General features: G+C 42.9%; 2 protein-coding genes across 2 annotated transcripts in view; one reads left to right on the top strand and one right to left on the bottom strand.

Moving 5' to 3' along the window:
* Nucleotides 1–7367, bottom strand: part of col4a3 (collagen, type IV, alpha 3) — an 82379-nt gene extending 75012 nt beyond the window's left edge. The window contains exon 1 of the mRNA XM_084018772.1: nt 7115–7367. Within this exon, the coding sequence (XP_083874898.1) occupies nt 7115–7204 (90 nt within the window). The 5' untranslated portion in view covers nt 7205–7367. The remainder of the gene's footprint in view (nt 1–7114) is intronic.
* A 1177-nt stretch (nt 7368–8544) lies between these two features.
* The window catches only part of col4a4 (collagen, type IV, alpha 4), a 109308-nt gene continuing 101141 nt past the window's right edge, over nt 8545–16711 (top strand). Inside the window, exons 1-3 of the mRNA XM_084018773.1 lie at nt 8545–8665; nt 9947–10101; nt 10182–10224. Coding sequence (XP_083874899.1) covers nt 10055–10101; nt 10182–10224 — 90 coding nt within the window. The 5' untranslated portion in view covers nt 8545–8665; nt 9947–10054. The remainder of the gene's footprint in view (nt 8666–9946; nt 10102–10181; nt 10225–16711) is intronic.

Genomic DNA, 16711 nt, shown 5'->3' with positions numbered 1-16711 from the left:
CAATAACAGCAGCTGGAACATTTCACCACAAAAAACATGTATTTCTGATTTTAAATCCAATTTTGACCTGATGGTGACAGTATATGAGAAGTCCAACGATAGCAAAGTTCCTATGGTTTATCCTGAGAGGCTCATGAATGATGTTGTAATTCTTGTTGCAACCTTGTCTACTATAAAAGTTCCCTAAACTCGACCTCCTCCCTACATGGACTTCAACATGCTTTTTTAGACAAACTAATTTGTGATACGTTAAGAGCAAAAGTGTCCTTGCAAACCTAATTTTCAATGCTGTTTAGTTGTGTGGGAACATCATTTTTTAAGGCAGGAACACACCGGCCCAACCGTTGGACGTCTGAAGCGTTTGGAGAGGCTCGGACGAGGTCGGGAACACATATGTTTGGTGTGTACAGCTGCGTCGGAAGCTTTCGGAGCCGCGCGGACGTTGTTTGATCAGACTGAGCATGCGAAGTCTGAGGAGGTGGGCTGTTGGATGTCTGAGCCATTGGATACTCTGATTGGCGGTGTGCTAGCGAATCAGAGTATCCAATGGCGGTGTGTTGGCGGGGCGGAAGTGACGATGGTAAACTCCGTATTACTCGTTCCCTACTGAGACGACGTCTTCGTAAAATAATGAGCCCGAGAGCACACAACGCGAGTGTCACCCTAGCCAGAGTCATCTTTCCAGAAATGTCAAGTATTTAGTCCACAAAGGTCTTCTCAAGTCGAACGAATACTGAACCAAGACTGTGTGTGCATTGTTTTTATCTGCACTCCGTTCCGTCATTTCCTGTTTTGGAGTACTGGCACGAGACTAGCGCCACCCGCTGTTAAGGAGGCTTATTGCATCTCGCGCAAGCGCAGAACGTACACGCTGCTGTGGTGTCGGAAGCACGTCGAAGCGGTGTGTACAACGCAACTTTTCTGCCGAACGGGTCAGACGAGAGGCAACAGAGTGGGCGGAGAGTGGTCGGATAAGGCAGTTGGACGTCTGGGCGGTGTGTGGGGGCCTTTAGGAGACCAGGCTAGTTGTAGAAAAGTTTCAGTCGGGATCAAAGTAGCGACTGACTGATGTAAAGATACGCTGGACAATAAAGACCACCTATAAACTGCCACATCATCATGACAGGTGGGCTTAAGGTTTGAAGGTTTTGCTTCAACTTCATGATGAAGTAAATCTTGATTACAATAATGACACAGTCAGTGTTTTCATTGGTTCCCTAGTCTCTCTTTCCCTGTGCGGTCCTGGCGTCCACAGGCACGAGAAGATGAAGGCTCAATTTACGTCACAAAGGAAGCACTTCAGTTAGTCATCGGTAACTGTCAGTTCTCAATCTGTTCTCTACTATCTACAACTGACAGCCCAGTCTCATGGCGGGTCATGAAATAGTCATGAAATGTAATCTATCCATTTTGATTGTGTTGCTCAGCACATGTCCATACAACATTTCCCAAAGTGTTTTGGTTTCATTGTTTAAACCTAATTAAGTGATTTTTCATTTTGTACCGTGATGTCGTCCTGACTAAAAAAACGTGGTACAGGCACGAACGATGCTTCCAACTGAAACACATTAGTTTGAAAGTTGAGCTGATCGACACGAAAAATCTATGTCCATGTACATAAATCAGTAGATTTCAATATTGTGACTTTATTTTACAAACGGCCGTGATACTGTTGTGATACTAACTGTGTAGAAGAGAGAATGGTGAGGCGGTAACTGCATCCCAACAGGTACATTTACATTTACATTTAGGGCATTAAGCAGACGCTTTTGCCCAAAGCGACTTACAATAAGTACATTTGCCAAAAGAAAGAAACCACAACATATCATTGCCGATAAAGTAAGAGCTAAAAAATAGAAAGAAGTGTTAGGTCCTTATCTGAGTAAAGTAGTAGCTGTTCAGCAAACATACCTTAAGTACAACAGTGCTATGATCAAAGTGCTATAGGTAAGAACATAGAAGTGTTGGGGGGGGGGGGGGGGGGGGGGGGGGGTGGAGTCGAGGTGAAATCTCAAAAGGTAGGTCTTGAGCCTTTTTTGGAAGATGGCAAGTGACTCTGCTGTCCTGACATTGGTAGCGAATTCGTTCCACCACTGAGGTGCCAGAACAGAGAGGAGTCTGGACTTTGCTGAGCGACATTTGTTTGATTTCAGCGATGGTGGTACCAGACGGCCAGCTGAAGCAGAGGAGTGAAGTGCTCGCTTCGGGCGAGTGGTTTCACCAGTGTTTGAAGGTAGACGGGTGCCGTTCCATTGATGGCCTTGAATGCCAGTGCCATCGTCTTGAATTGGATGCCTGCTGCAACAGGGAGCCAGTGGAGGTCACGGAGGAGGGGGGTCACATGGGAGAATTTGGGTAGATTGAAGACAAGGCTTGCTGCAGTGCTCTGGATACGCTGCAATGGTTTAGTCGCCAAGGCCAGGAGAGAGTTGCAGTAGTCCAAGGCGGGAGATGACCAGTGCTTTGGACCAGGAGTTGCGTTGCATCCTTTGTGAGGAAAGTCCGAATCCTGTGGATATTGTAGAGGGCAAATCTGCCGGATCGGGCCACAGCAGTGATGTTAGGGGTGCAGGATAGTTGGTCGTCAAAGATTACACCCAGGTTCCTTGCAGTTGATGAAGGCAATACTGTGATGCCCTCGACAGTGACCGACATGGTCCATGCGAGGGCAGTCTTTCCCTTTTCCCAGTTTGGTTTTATTCAGGTTAAGCTTGAGGTGATGTGCAGTTGTCCAGACAGAGATGTCTGCCAGACAGTCCAAGATGCGAGTTGCAATGTGAGTGTCAGAGGTTGGGGGAAAAGAGGAACAGCTGGGTGTCATCTGCGTAGCAATGGTAGGAGAATCCATGTGATGTGATTACAGAGCCTAGTGATCCGATGTAGAGTGAGAACAGAAGCGGTCCTAATACTGAGCCTTTAGGGACACCCGTGTCCAGAGAACAGGGTTTGGACATAGAGCCATTCCATGTGACCTGAAAGGTGCGATTTGTCAGGTATGAAAGTGAACCAGGTTAGAGCAGAGTCAGTTATGCCAAGTTCAGCCAGGTTGGAGAGGAGGATTTGGTGGTTGACTGTGTCGAATGCAGCAGATAGGTCGAGGAGAATGAGAACGGAGGAGTGGGATGAGGCTCTGGCGTCTTGCAGGGACTTAGTCACTGTGAGGAAGGCCGTCTCAGTGGAGTGAGCAGTCTGAAGCCTGATTGAGTTGCAGTGTTGACCAAGTACATGTGTAAATGAGACAAAAGTAAGAAAAACTTGAACTAGTTTAGACAAAGCACATGTTTATGGCAGCACGGCTTCTCGTCTTGGATGAATCCCTTCCTTTCTTCCCTAAGCAGCAAAATGCCACTGCCTTTATAGGGCTCTCAATTTACCCTGGGGGTGCCCAGCTATCCCAGAGGTGGGACTCGAAACATTATTCACCTTCATCTCCACAAAGCTGGGGCCCATTTCAGAAAGCTGGCTCAACCAACTCTGAACCTAACCCTAAACTCTGAACCTAACCCTGAACTCTGAACCTAACCCTGGACTTTGAACCTAACCCTGAACTCTGAACCTAACCCTGGGGGCCTGTACTACGAAGCAGGATTTGTGCTTAGCGAGGTTACTTAAGCGTTAACTCTGGGTTTTCCGTCCTACGACGCTGGTTCACTTCTACCGGGGTAGATCGCAATAGTAACTTACGCTGTGGAGCTAACCTGCTCCGGAGCAGGTTATATTCCTGATAAGAGATCAATGTGGAGAAACACACCGCCGACTGACCAATCAGCTGTCCTTGGTGCGCGGATATAAAAAAAAGAAGCTCGGTGGATCGTGAGAGGGTCTCTTAGGAGAACTATAGTGTTCAGAGACGGCAAAACCCTTTTGTCTGTGTCTGACGATGTTTTATATGAGAGATACAGATTCTTATCGGAGGGAAAGACTTTTCTGTGTCTGCGTACAGCCTACTGACCACTTTGAATTATGTTTTTATATTTATTTGATGTGCTCCCAAGTCCGTTTTACACCGCCGGGATTGCAGCTGAAAGAATGAGGCTGACATTGTCATAAACCACGTTATAAGAATACATCCAAGCACAAATTCATTATTTTAAAGTTATGAGTTTGGCCTTTTATTGCTGAAGGACATCATAAGAGTTAAGGGACTAAAGAAAGAGTGACGACATGATTTAAAAGACGGCCGCAGGGCGGATTCTAACCGAGATCCGCTGCAGGGAGCCTCAGGACATGGGGCGGTAACTCTACCACTAAGCTATCAGTGAAGTTAAAGTGATCATGTAATCGCTCACATCTAGTAGTGTACTTATGATGGGGCAGTCATATTATACTACTAATACTATTAATACGACACAGTCGGTGAGTTTTTGCCAGCTGTCCTTCCTGCATTTGGCAGATGAAACTGTTGCCTTTTGCCTGCATTATATGTTTAACTTCTTCTTATTTCTGTAAGATTATGGTTCGCTCCTCGTACGTGAAATACGCCGCTCCGCTGCCGTAGACTGATCCATGTATGTGATTGGTCAAATGCTGCAAACGCCGCCTCTTTCATGTGCACGCGCTCATAGCTGGACAGGTAAACCCTGGGTTGAGTTAACGAGTTGATAACCAGCTTCGTATGACCGCTTATCTCCGATTGCTTTGTTAGGGTTACTTAAGCTGGATCTCTGAAAGATACCCTGGGTATGTTGAACTCGCTTCATAGTACAGGCCCCTGGACTCATCAAATTAACAGCAAACAACAAACTGTGTTTTCGGTTCCAGAACAGCAGTTCTGAATTAGTTCAATCAACTCTGAGTATGTAAACTCTGAGTTACGCGGGTGCCTGCCGACTCTACAAAGCCATCATCAATGGAGCTCGATACTACGATTCACCATGGCAACCGGGAGAGAGTTATTAGATATTACTGAGTGTTTATGTAAAAAAAGAGCTCATCCTTAGAAAGCGGACCAACGTAACTGCATCAAAGTAGAGATAGTTGGCATGGCAAACATTTACGGCCTGACTTAACGAGTATAACTGAATGAAACAATCGATTGATCTAAAAGGTGATAAGTCTTTATTTTCAGGTTCATAGAATGACACTGTGGTGTAATGGTTAGCAATGCTACTTACGGTACAGGTGACAGTGGTTCAACTAGCAGCAAAACCATAACTAAGCAGGTCGAGACCTCAACAAGAGGTCAGCAGCAGGAAATCCTCATGATCAGAACTCTCCAGGACCATAGATCAACATGTCCAGCCAGAACTCAGCTAGACCAAAACAGCAGGTAACCCAGCAGGGGCCTGTACTACGAAGCAGGATTTGGGCTTAGCGAGGTAACTTAAGCGTTAACTCTGGGTTTTCCGTCCTACGGCGCTGGTTCACTTCTTACTGGGGTAGATCGCCATGGTAACTTACGCTGTGGAGCTAACCTGCTCCGGAGCAGGTTATGTTCCTGATAAGAGATCAACGTGGAGAAACACACCGCCAACTGACCAATCAGCTGTCTTGGTGCGCGGATAAAAAAAAAAAAGAATCTCGGTGGATCGTGAGAGGGTCTCGTAGGAGAACTATAGAGTGTACAGAGACCGGCAAAACCCTTTTTCTGTCCCTGACAATGTTTTTTATGAGAGATACAGATTCTCATTGGAGGGAAAGATTTTTCTTTGTCAGCGTACAGCCTACTTACCACTTTGAATTATGTTTTTATATTTACTTGATTTGCTCCCAAGTCCGTTTTACACCTCCGGGATTGCAGCTGAAAGAATGAGGCTGATATTGTCATAAACCACGTTATAAGAATAGATCCAAGCAACACATTCATTATTTTAAAGTTATGTGTTCGGCCTTTTATTGCGGAACTCATAAGAGTTAAAGGGACTAAAGAAAGAGTGACGACATGATTTAAAAGAGGACCGCAGGGCGGATTCGAACCGGGGCCGTTGCAGGAAGCCTCTTAACATGGGGCGGTAACTCTACCAATAAGCGCTCAGCAAGGTTACTGTTGTCATCAAATCAGTCAGATCTACTAGTGTCCTTATGATGGGGCAGTCATATTATACTACTACTAATACTATTAATACGACTTCCGCATTCACACAGTCGGCGAGTTTTTGCCAGCTGTCCTTCCTGCATTTGGCAGATGAAACTGTTGCCTTTTGCCTGCATTATATGTTTAACATCTTCGTATTTCTGTAAGATTATGGTTCGCTCCTCGTACGTGAAATACGCCGCTCCGCTGCCGTAGACTGATCCATGTTTGTGATTGGTCAAATGCTGCAAACGCCGCCTCTTTCATGTGCACGCGCTCATAGCTGGACAGGTAAACCCTGGGTTGAGTTAACGAGTTGATAACCAGCTTCGTGTGACCGCTTATCTCCGATTGCCTTTGTTAGGGTTAGTTAAGCTGGATCTCTGAAAGATACCCTGGGTATGTTGAACTTGCTTCGTAGTACAGGCCCCTGGTCATAATCTGAGTCCATTATGCAGGATATAAAGATTCTCACTGGTTAATAGAATCCATTTTATGAGGTTCAAAAATTAAAAATAATAATAATAATAATAATAATAATAATAATAATAATAATAATAATACAAATAATAATAACAAAGAATACTTCCCTTAAGTCATGAATAGTACATATAGTGAATAGTGTCAGTGAAAATATCTTTACTGAATATCTTTATTGAATCTTTACCACAGGTATGGACTAGAGTCACATGACTTGGACTCGAGTCACATGATCTGGACTTGAGTCACATGTTATAACAAATAAATACACATTTTAAAAGTGTTCATGGTTTTTGTGAAATTCATTTAATTAAATACTATTATTCATAATAATAATAATAATAATAATAATAATAATAATAATAATAATAACAATAATAATAATAATAATAATTTTATCTTGTAGTATTAATATTAATAATAAAATGGCAATAAATTAAGTGAAAAGTGCGGGACCCAAAATTTAGGCCACTTGAACTAAGACTTGCGTGCCTTGAGACTTGTCAAAAAAATGACATACAGTTTGTGTAATAAACTTGTATTGACCAGTGTGTGTGTGTGTGTGTGTGTGTGTGTGTGTGTGTTTGAGGGGGGGGGGGGGGGGGGGGGGGGGTCACTCACCCTCTCGCTGTTTCCCATAGCGGCGGTGCAGCAGAGCATCAGAACCAGCAGCGGGACGATCCTCCGCCTGTGGTCGCCCAGAGGCTCCATCCAGATGGACTCACGGCTGCAGAGTCACTGAGCGCACTTACTGACTGCAGGCCGGACTCGGGCCCTTCTTGCAAGTTCGGCTCAGTTCGGCTCTGTTGAGTCCAGAGGGGGGTCCGTGCTGCTGATCCTGTCGGGCCACGGGACCTGCTGCGGAATGGACAGAGAAAGTCCACTGACAGAGGAATCAAAGTAGCAACAGTCAGCACCAGACTTCTGACTTGCCTCTTCAAAATAAAAGCACGTAGCCTACTCGTACTCATGACTTATTTATTGACTTCATATCACAAGTCCAAGTTTGAACTACTTCTTCTTTACATGAATGTCTATATATTTTAGACGGATGTTTTTACTTTATACTACTTGTAACTCTATTCATATAGAATATTTTAAAACAGTTTACTAAGTGCTTTGACAGACACATACACAAACATATGATCCCTTATGAAAAACAATGCCTTGTTGGTGTTTGCAGTCTTGAGTTCAGGAACTGATGACAATCGTAAGGTGTTGGGCTACTTATCTAAAGGAAAATTCCATATTTCCATATATTGATGCAGAAGAAAAATAAGATGTGCACATATTATTAGTGTCAAGTTAATATAGTAAAATGAGAGTGTAGTTAATCAGCTTCATTGTTTTTCAATTCTGCTGACACAAGCATCATTGTGTGTGAACTTCTCAGAAACGTCTCACAAAAATGGGATAAACACTTTTTATCTATCAAGACGTCTGTAAACTCAGGGAAATCTGCAGGATCCAAACCAGCCAAGCTTTCAGTTTCTCTGCACCTTTCCAAGGTAAATAACCTTAATTTTTTTTCTCACACTTTTGTCCTTTTGACTGTTTTTTTGTGTGTGTTTTGTTTTGCTTTTTGTTTTAGTTCATTTTTTATTTTTGTCACTTATATTAGTATGGTCTCTTTACCTGTTCACCATACATACAATAAAATAAAATAAAATGAAATTATATATATAAAAATATATATATATATATAAATTAAAATTAAATAAATATATATAAATATATATATATATATATATATCTTACACAACAGCCATTATGTGGATATAAATGTCATAATTAATGATCACCCTTTATCTTTAATACTAGTTGTATTAGTATTAGTTCTTTTTTCATTAATGTTATTTGATAAGTTAATATTTTATATATCAGTCTTTTCTGTCTCATATTTGTCTCTTTGTATTTCATCCTTATCGTTGAGATTCGTTTTCCTGGTCATAGAAATAAACCAGCGCATTTATTTTGGAGCGCGCGGCCCGCGGACCGGAAGTGTGTATGTGCGCTGCATCAGGTGTTTGCGGCTGCTTGACAGGTGTTCAGTCGTGTGTGCGCCGCGCAGCGCTGCGGCTTCAGTTTAGCGGATAAAGTTGAGAGTTTTCTGTCTGTGCGTCTCTGACATGAAAAGCGCGTGAAGTTCCAGACTGAGCGCGAGACCTTCAGGTAAGAGACTCACCTGTTTGTTATCCCGCTGCAGCTGCTGCTCATTAACACTAATCAGCTGTTAATTAGGTGTCTATTAAGCTGCTGACGTCAATTCACGTTAATGATGAAGCTGAAGAGGAGGAGACAAGTAATGGAGTGCTTTTACTCAACTACTGCACGGCAGTTCTTCACAATGCAGAGGTGATACTCTGTAAAACTACAAATTAACAGAAAAGTCCTGATAACTTTATTGATTGTTGCGTTCACGTGTTCACTGAGTCGTGAAATGGGATTAAAAACCTTAATGTTTACTGATCCACAGTGTATAAATACTACAAATAGAAAATATCAAAGTAGGCTATGTTGTGCATCTATATATGAATAATCTTACTTTTGTCGTTAGTGAAACATAAGATTTAATGTGGTTTAAAATGAAACACATTGTCAGATAAATGAATGTGGTAAAACATGAACTGTAGAAGTATAAAGTAGCGGAAAATACTCTAGTAGAGTACAAATACTTCACTGCAGTAACTGACCTCATTTACATTCTTGATCTGTCTCTGGTGATCAGATATCTGGTCTGAGAACAGCAAGTGTAAACCAACAATGGAGGTTTGACATGTCGAAAAAAACATCTGGAATCTTTGCTGCAGACACAGAGGAACTAAGACAAGAGGACACATCTGTCTCCATATACAAGTCTCTCTCTCTACCTGTCTTTCTCGCTCTACATGTGAGTTTCTCTACTTGTCTGTCTGTCTCTGTCTGTCTCCCGCCTATCTGTCTCTTTCTGTATGCCTGTTTATCTCTACCAGTCTGTCTCTTTAACTGTATGTCTCTCTGTCTGTCTCACACCTGTCTTTCTCTCTCTACATGTGAGTCTCTACCTGTCTGTCTCTCCGCCTGCTGTCTCTTTCTGTATGACTGTTTCTCTCTACCTGTCTGTCTCTCTACCTGTGTCTCTACCTGGGCCTAACTGTCTGTCTCTCTACCTGTGTCTCTACCTTTCTGTCTCTCTGTACCTGTCTGTCTCTACCTATTTGACTCCATACCTGTATCTCAACCCCTCTGTCTCTCTCTACCTGTCTGTCTTTCTGCACCTGTCTGTCTCTCTGTCTGTGTCTCAACCTGTCTGTCTCACTATTTTATTTTATGATCTTAAATAAAATAGATGAAAAACATTATTATTAATAATAATAATAATAATAATAATAATAATAATAATAATAATAATTACTCTTGAAACCTGCAAGCAGGACTGTAATGAACTCAGGTTGTGTCTTTGTGTCTCTGCAGGACAACTACCAGTGTCAGAGCGTCCTCGTTGGTTGAGAGACGTCTGGAGGCGGAGTCAGAGTGACAGGGCCGTGTTGTGGGCGGGACTTCCTCTGAGAAGAGGACAAGATGCTGCTGACTTCCTGCTCCGCCCCCTGCAGCTCTGCCTGGCTCTGGTAAACAACAAAACCAAGTATCGTTGTCATTAGTCATATCGACCTGTTCATTGAATCTGACGTGTCTGGTCCTCGTACAGGTGTCTCCTGATGATGTGGACGGCTCTTCCTCAAACTCTCGGGGTGAGTTTATCTCTTATCTGGACTTTTATTTTGAAAGGTGAGGAGCTTTCTCTCTTCCTGCGAATGGCTTCATCAGGCTGATGCAGCTCAGGTGTGTTGATCCACAAATTCCAGAACGGAACCACAAATGACGAAATGAGGCACATTTTTTTCTTACAGTTTTAGCTCCATCCGAAGTCCAGTAAGAAAACAAACATTTTAAAGGTGATTTGCTTCTAGTCTTGCAGACAGCCCTATCTGACCTTTGCACTTTTTACAAATGGTTGTCATTATGTAGATATTTCAGCATCCTTTTTTATCCATTTATTGCAATTAAATCACAACAATAATATTTATTTTGGGATCATGCCGCTGTAGTAAACCAGCTGAATAAAGCTCAATGAAATTCACCAAGCACCTCTGGGTGAGGACACCGTTTGGGCCTTCACAACGTGTACAAAGCAGCAATAGTGGTAATTTCAGCCATAACAGATGAATGTAGACACTGTTGGTGTCTACATGGAGGTAATCCCCCTCCTCTCCAGTGTCTAGCCTGGGTGACACTTAGAAACACAAATGATCCCACGTATAAATACAACTGATTCTGGTCAAACCTGCGCGAGTAATGCAAGGTGAAAATTATATTTGCGTTTGGTGTGCACGTACCTTTATTCAAATGGATCTGACCCAGAGCTGGCCCTGGTTTGGGTTGGTTTGAGTGCTGAAATTTGTAAATGCTGGTGGGGTTTTCTACTTGTGTTTACTTTTAGTCAGACTCAGAGACAAGTTTTTGGAATTATTCAAGTAAAGATCCTGTTTATTTGGAGTATATTTACGAGGGTTCACCATGAAGCTACAATGGAGCTGGAGTGAACAGTTAGAACAACCCATCGTGTCACAATGGCTACATTTGTTTCTTGGAAATATAAATGGTTGAATTTTACCAAAGGTTTTTGAGGAAGTATTTTTCTGAAGATCCACACAGACCCTGGTAGCTACACAGGGTTCAGGAGTTCCGTTGACTCAGGTGGGTCGGACCAGCAGGTGGATACACAGTATCTCCTGAGTTGCGCATCCCTCAGGGATCACACCTTGGTCCTCAACTTCATTATTGATTTAATTATTGAAATACAAGAAATCAATATGAAGAAACTCAAATGACTGAGGACTGATGCAAGACTGATGGAAGACTCATCAAGGACTGATGGAGATCTGATGAAGGACTGATGCAGGAATAATGCAGGACTGATGGAAGACTGGAGGGCTGATGAAGGACTGGTGGAGGACTGACTTTGGCAATAGCTACATTTGTTTATTGGACATATAGATGGTTGAAATCTACCAAAGGTTTTTGAGGAAGTATTTTTCTGAAGAACCATACAGACACTGGTAGCTACACAGGGTTCAGGAGTTGGGTTGACTCAGTGGATCTGAGGGATCACACCTCAGTCCTCAAGTTGATTATTGATTTAATTATTGAAACACAAGAGATCAATATAAATAAACTCAGATGATGCAGGACTGATGGAAGACTGATGCAAGGCTGATGAAGGACTGATGGAGGATTGATGGGGGACTGATAGAGGAGTGATGGAGGACTGATGGAGGGCTGATGGAAGACTGATGCAGGGCTGGTGGAGGACTGATGGAAGACTGATGCAGGGCTGGTGGAGGACTGATGGAGGATTGATGGGGGACTGATGCAGGACTGATACAAGAATGATGGGGGACTGATAGAGGAGTGATGGAGGACTGATGGAGGGCTGATGGAAGACTGATGCAGGACTGGTGGAGGACTGATGGAAGACTGATGGAGGGCTGATGAAGGACTGGTGGAGGATTGGGAGGATTGATAGGGGACTGATGCAGGACTGATGCAAGAATGATGGGTGACTGATAGAGGAGTGATTGAGGACTGATGGAAGACTGATGCAGGGCTGGTGGAGGACTGATGGAGGGCTGATGAAGGACTGGTGGAGGACTGATGGATGACTGATGCAAGAATGATGGAGGGCTGATGGAGGACTGATGGGAGACTGATGGAGGACTGCTTGAAGACTGATGGAGGACTGATGGAAGACTGATGGGAGGCTTATGGAGGGCTGATAGAGAACTGATGGAAGACTGATGGAAGACTGATGGAGGGCTGATGGAGGGCTGATGGAAGACTGATGGAAGACTGATGGAGGGCTGATGGAGGACTGATGGAAGACTGATGGGAGACTGATGGAGGACTGATGGAAGTCTGATGCAGGACCTTTCTTGATGAACACAGAGAGAGAGAGGAACCTGCGAGGAATAGAAACCTTTCATGTCAGTCTCTCCTGTTGAGGTCATCAAGTGCATTCTGTCTGTGAACAGCAGCATCGCCGACGAATCAGCTGCTCTGCTGTCTTCACAGCCAATCCGCATGTTGTTTTGAGATGGAGGGATGATAGAGAATGGATGCATGATAGTGGAAGCGCAGGTAGATTGAAGATGGAGGCTGGAGGACTGATGGAGGACTGATGGAGGTTAGTGTGAGCACAGACAGGGACGGAACAGTCGTGACAGTGAATGGAGCAATGATGGAGGATAAATGGAGGACTGATGGAGAGAGGATGGTGCAGACATTCAGGACAAAGTCGTGACAGCAGATAGAGTGATAGCCACATTCCTGCTGCTGATAGCCACGCCTGACTGATAACCTGGTTTATACAACGCTGCAGGAATGTGGCTGCTACACAAACACTGCTGCATGCTGGGTAACTCACCGTCTGGGGGCCCACAGAGAAAAGAAAACACACCCACACTGTGTATCAACAGTGACACTCAGAGTGGGTCATGTGAAGGGGGACAGTCAGTGTCAAGTCCTGTTGAACAGTGGATCCCTACCTGTTGTGTCTGACGTACCTCAACAGCACCATCCCATGAACTCAAGTACCCCTTCATTCACAAACATACATGTGTTTTTTTTATAGCGCTTACGTACATTAACATAATGCATGTGTTTTATTATAGAGCGTACATTTATTATACAATATACCTTAACATAATACATGTGTTTTATTATAAAATGTACCAGGGGCTGTAGTGATAAAATCAGAGGTGGGTAAACTATGTATTCTGTGATCAGATGGACCACGATGCAGTTAGGCAGACCTGGATATACCGCGTGGTGTAGGCCTATCTATTGTACCATACCGGACCGGTGTCATCAGTGTCAAAATTGTTAGTTATGGTTATGATGATATTGTGGGCATTGTTGAATGTTGATTTTGTGAAAAGAAATGGGAGAGTACCTGCAGGCTATTACCCAATGTTTCTATCCTATGCACGTGTGCTATGTGTGACCACTAAGGCTCTTTCATGCTCTACGTTAGATACGCATACGGATACGGAGGGAGCCTTCTGTCCGTTCTGTGCAAGCTTGCGGATACGTACCGATACGGACCAAACATTGCAGTATCAAAGGAAATCGCGGGGGCAGTGTCGGGCATTGTACACAAAAAAGTGCCGTGAATAGCATACACAAATCGCCAGTTTTGAGTATATAGAGAGTATGAAAAATGTTTGCTGAATTTTTATAAATGCTTCTATTAACAGGTCAACAAGTGATGACAAGTGTTGACCTGATAATACAAGCATTTATAAAAATTCAGCGAAAAATTTTCATACTCTCGCATGAAACTCACGTGACGGCAACAGCTTGGTAAACACGGAAGTGGCGTCGACGTAGCTGTAGCGTTAGCAGCAGAGGATAGAAGCTATCAGGCAAGTGTTCTTTTAAATAAACTCCTGGTGTACTTACAAACGTTCAAATGCCTCTTTTTTTGAGTACAGACCCTATGTGTACTACTGCAGAAGTTTGGTTACATTCCATGCATTCTTAGGGGGGTAATTTACGAGATATACTGAATGTACCATTGCGCTCGTACTAAGCCAATCGGCTGATAGCCCTCTCTTGACCAATGTTGACCATCGCTAAAAACGCTTCTGAGGGCGTATTTGGCTGGATGTCATGGTGGAAATAACCTAGGGTGAATTTACTCCGAATCATCACTTTAATGTGAGGAGCCACCCGGTGAAGCAAGTCATCGAAAGCCCCAACGGACATCCTGAAATACTGAAAATGACGTTCGTCGTCAATTTCTCTCATCGGTAAAACCAATGACTGGAATTCTCCGTCCACACTGTATTCAGTGCTCTCACAGACCACCGCCGTCTACAACGCTGCCTGCCATTTTGCCTCCTTCTCAATAGATGCAGGATTGTTATCTCCTCCATTGTCGCCATGTTTGTTGTTGTGATAAACTTCCTTTTTTTTTCAAACTTTATTGGAGTAACTTTTTAATGTGAACAACGCCCTCTAGAGGATGTTTTGCTCAACGTCCATTCCAACGTAGAGGACGCATGAAAGCATCAGGGCAGTGACGTTTAGAACGTTGATAACGCAAGTCATCACTGAGTGCTCTCTCATGCCTTCAGTCACTACATCCAATTCTGTTATTAACCCCTCACCTCTGTGCTCCTCCGAGCTCTATCGTTCTCCCCTTGCAGCCTCCCACCTCCCTCTTATTTTACGAAAATAGTTCAGCGAAATGTGTTTCTGAAAACATTTTAGGTGAGAAATAAGCTATGCAGTTGCTGAATCTGTCTTTATTTTAGATCGACAATGGTCAGTTTAAAAGATTTTCGAGAGCTTGCGGGCGGCGGCGGCGTCTCTCGAAACTCGCCGTGACGCGACAGCATTGCACGGCTTCTTACATAGACAATGAATGGGAACATTCCCTCCGGGTATGAACTCAGGCAGGACGCCGTTTAGTTTCCCGGTGTGTCCGGGACTTCCACAACATGTACAAAGCAGTAATAGTGTTTATTACGGCCATGAATGATGACACATTATCGGTGTCAATGCAGCGGATGCCGGTCGGACCGCATGGCTACTATTGGCTAAATTTTGGCTCAATTGAAAAATCGTAGACTACAGCCTTAAGTGTTTATTTAATCAAAATAAAACAGCACAAACATATCAGCAGGCCTACATAAAAAGATCAACCAACTGTGTCCCGATACAGAAAACAAAAAAGTCAGAGCAGGTCTGTTTAGAAACACAAAACACACTAAATCAATGGCACCTCTCTGGGAACCACCATGTAATTACATTACAGAAACATGCTAAACTTTAGGCTTTCCTCCTTTCTTTCCTCCTCTTCTCTCTGTTTCTCTACATCTGTCACTTCATCCTCTGTTCCTCCTCTCTCCTTTTCTCCACTGTCTGGTGCGCCTATTTCTTTATTTCCTCTTACTATCCTCCTCTCTCTTTCTCCTCCCTCTCTCTGACCTCCTGTCCCTCCTCTCTCATCTCATCTGCCTGTCTCACCCTTGCCTGTCTCATCATTGCCTGTCTCACCCCTGCCTGTCTCATCAAGCGTGGATGAACTAATTTACAGGTGCGTAAACAACACAATACTCAGATGTGCGTAAACACTATTTCCAAAATTCCAGAGGTGCGTAAACGGCGTTTACATGAATTTAGCCTCCACTACAACTCTGAATGTAGCCTAACATAATACATGTTTTATTATACATGATATATTAACATAATACATGTTTTATTATACTATATATCTTAACATAATACATCTGTTTTATGATATAATGTACATTAACATAATACATGTGTTTTATTATATAATGTACCCTAACATAATACATGTGTTTAATTATACAGCATACATTAACACAAGTATGTGTTGGATTATACAGCATAGATTAAAAAAACATACATTTGTTTTATTACACAGCATACATTAACAAAAATACATTTATTTTTTTATACAGCATATTTACAAACATACATGTGTTTTATTATACAGCGTTTGACAAACAAACATGTGTTGTATTATACAGAGTACATTAAAATGAGACATGTTTTTTTTATACAGCATACTGTAATATAATACAGATGTTTTATACAACATACATACATACATGTGTTTTATTATACAGTGGACGTGAAAAAGTGTTTTGGCTCCGCTGCAGCAATGGGAGTTTTATTGTGGAACTGATTTTAAAGGCCTGGTGGTTTGATTTGTATCTTATGAACAGGAGCTGCTTCACATCTGTCCTCATTCAGACTGTTCAAAGAGTGTGTGGGTCAGAAGAAATGGATGCATGATTGTCACTGACATTATCTGATAAGCGCACACACACACACACACACACACACACACACACACACACATGCACAGTCAGCTGTCTGCTTCCTGAGAATCCCAGAGATGCTTGTCTCTCTCTCTCTACGTGTTTACATTCCTCACTGTCTGAACACCATAAAATACGAAACATACTCTGCTGGAGAAAGTACACCTGAAAACACAAAGCTCACTCTGTTTACGTAAATACAACCCAAAACACAAACATTGTTGCAGTCTCAACATCCATCCTTTCATATATTTACATACATTTAGGGCATTAGCAGACCAGCACTTTTGTACAAAGCAATCAGTACATTTGTCAGAAGGCA

This window comes from Eutrigla gurnardus, assembly GCF_963514095.1.
Source record: "Eutrigla gurnardus genome assembly, chromosome: 10".
Classification (NCBI taxonomy): Eukaryota; Metazoa; Chordata; class Actinopteri; order Perciformes; family Triglidae; genus Eutrigla; species Eutrigla gurnardus.
This window is presented reverse-complemented; position numbering and strand designations above follow the sequence as displayed.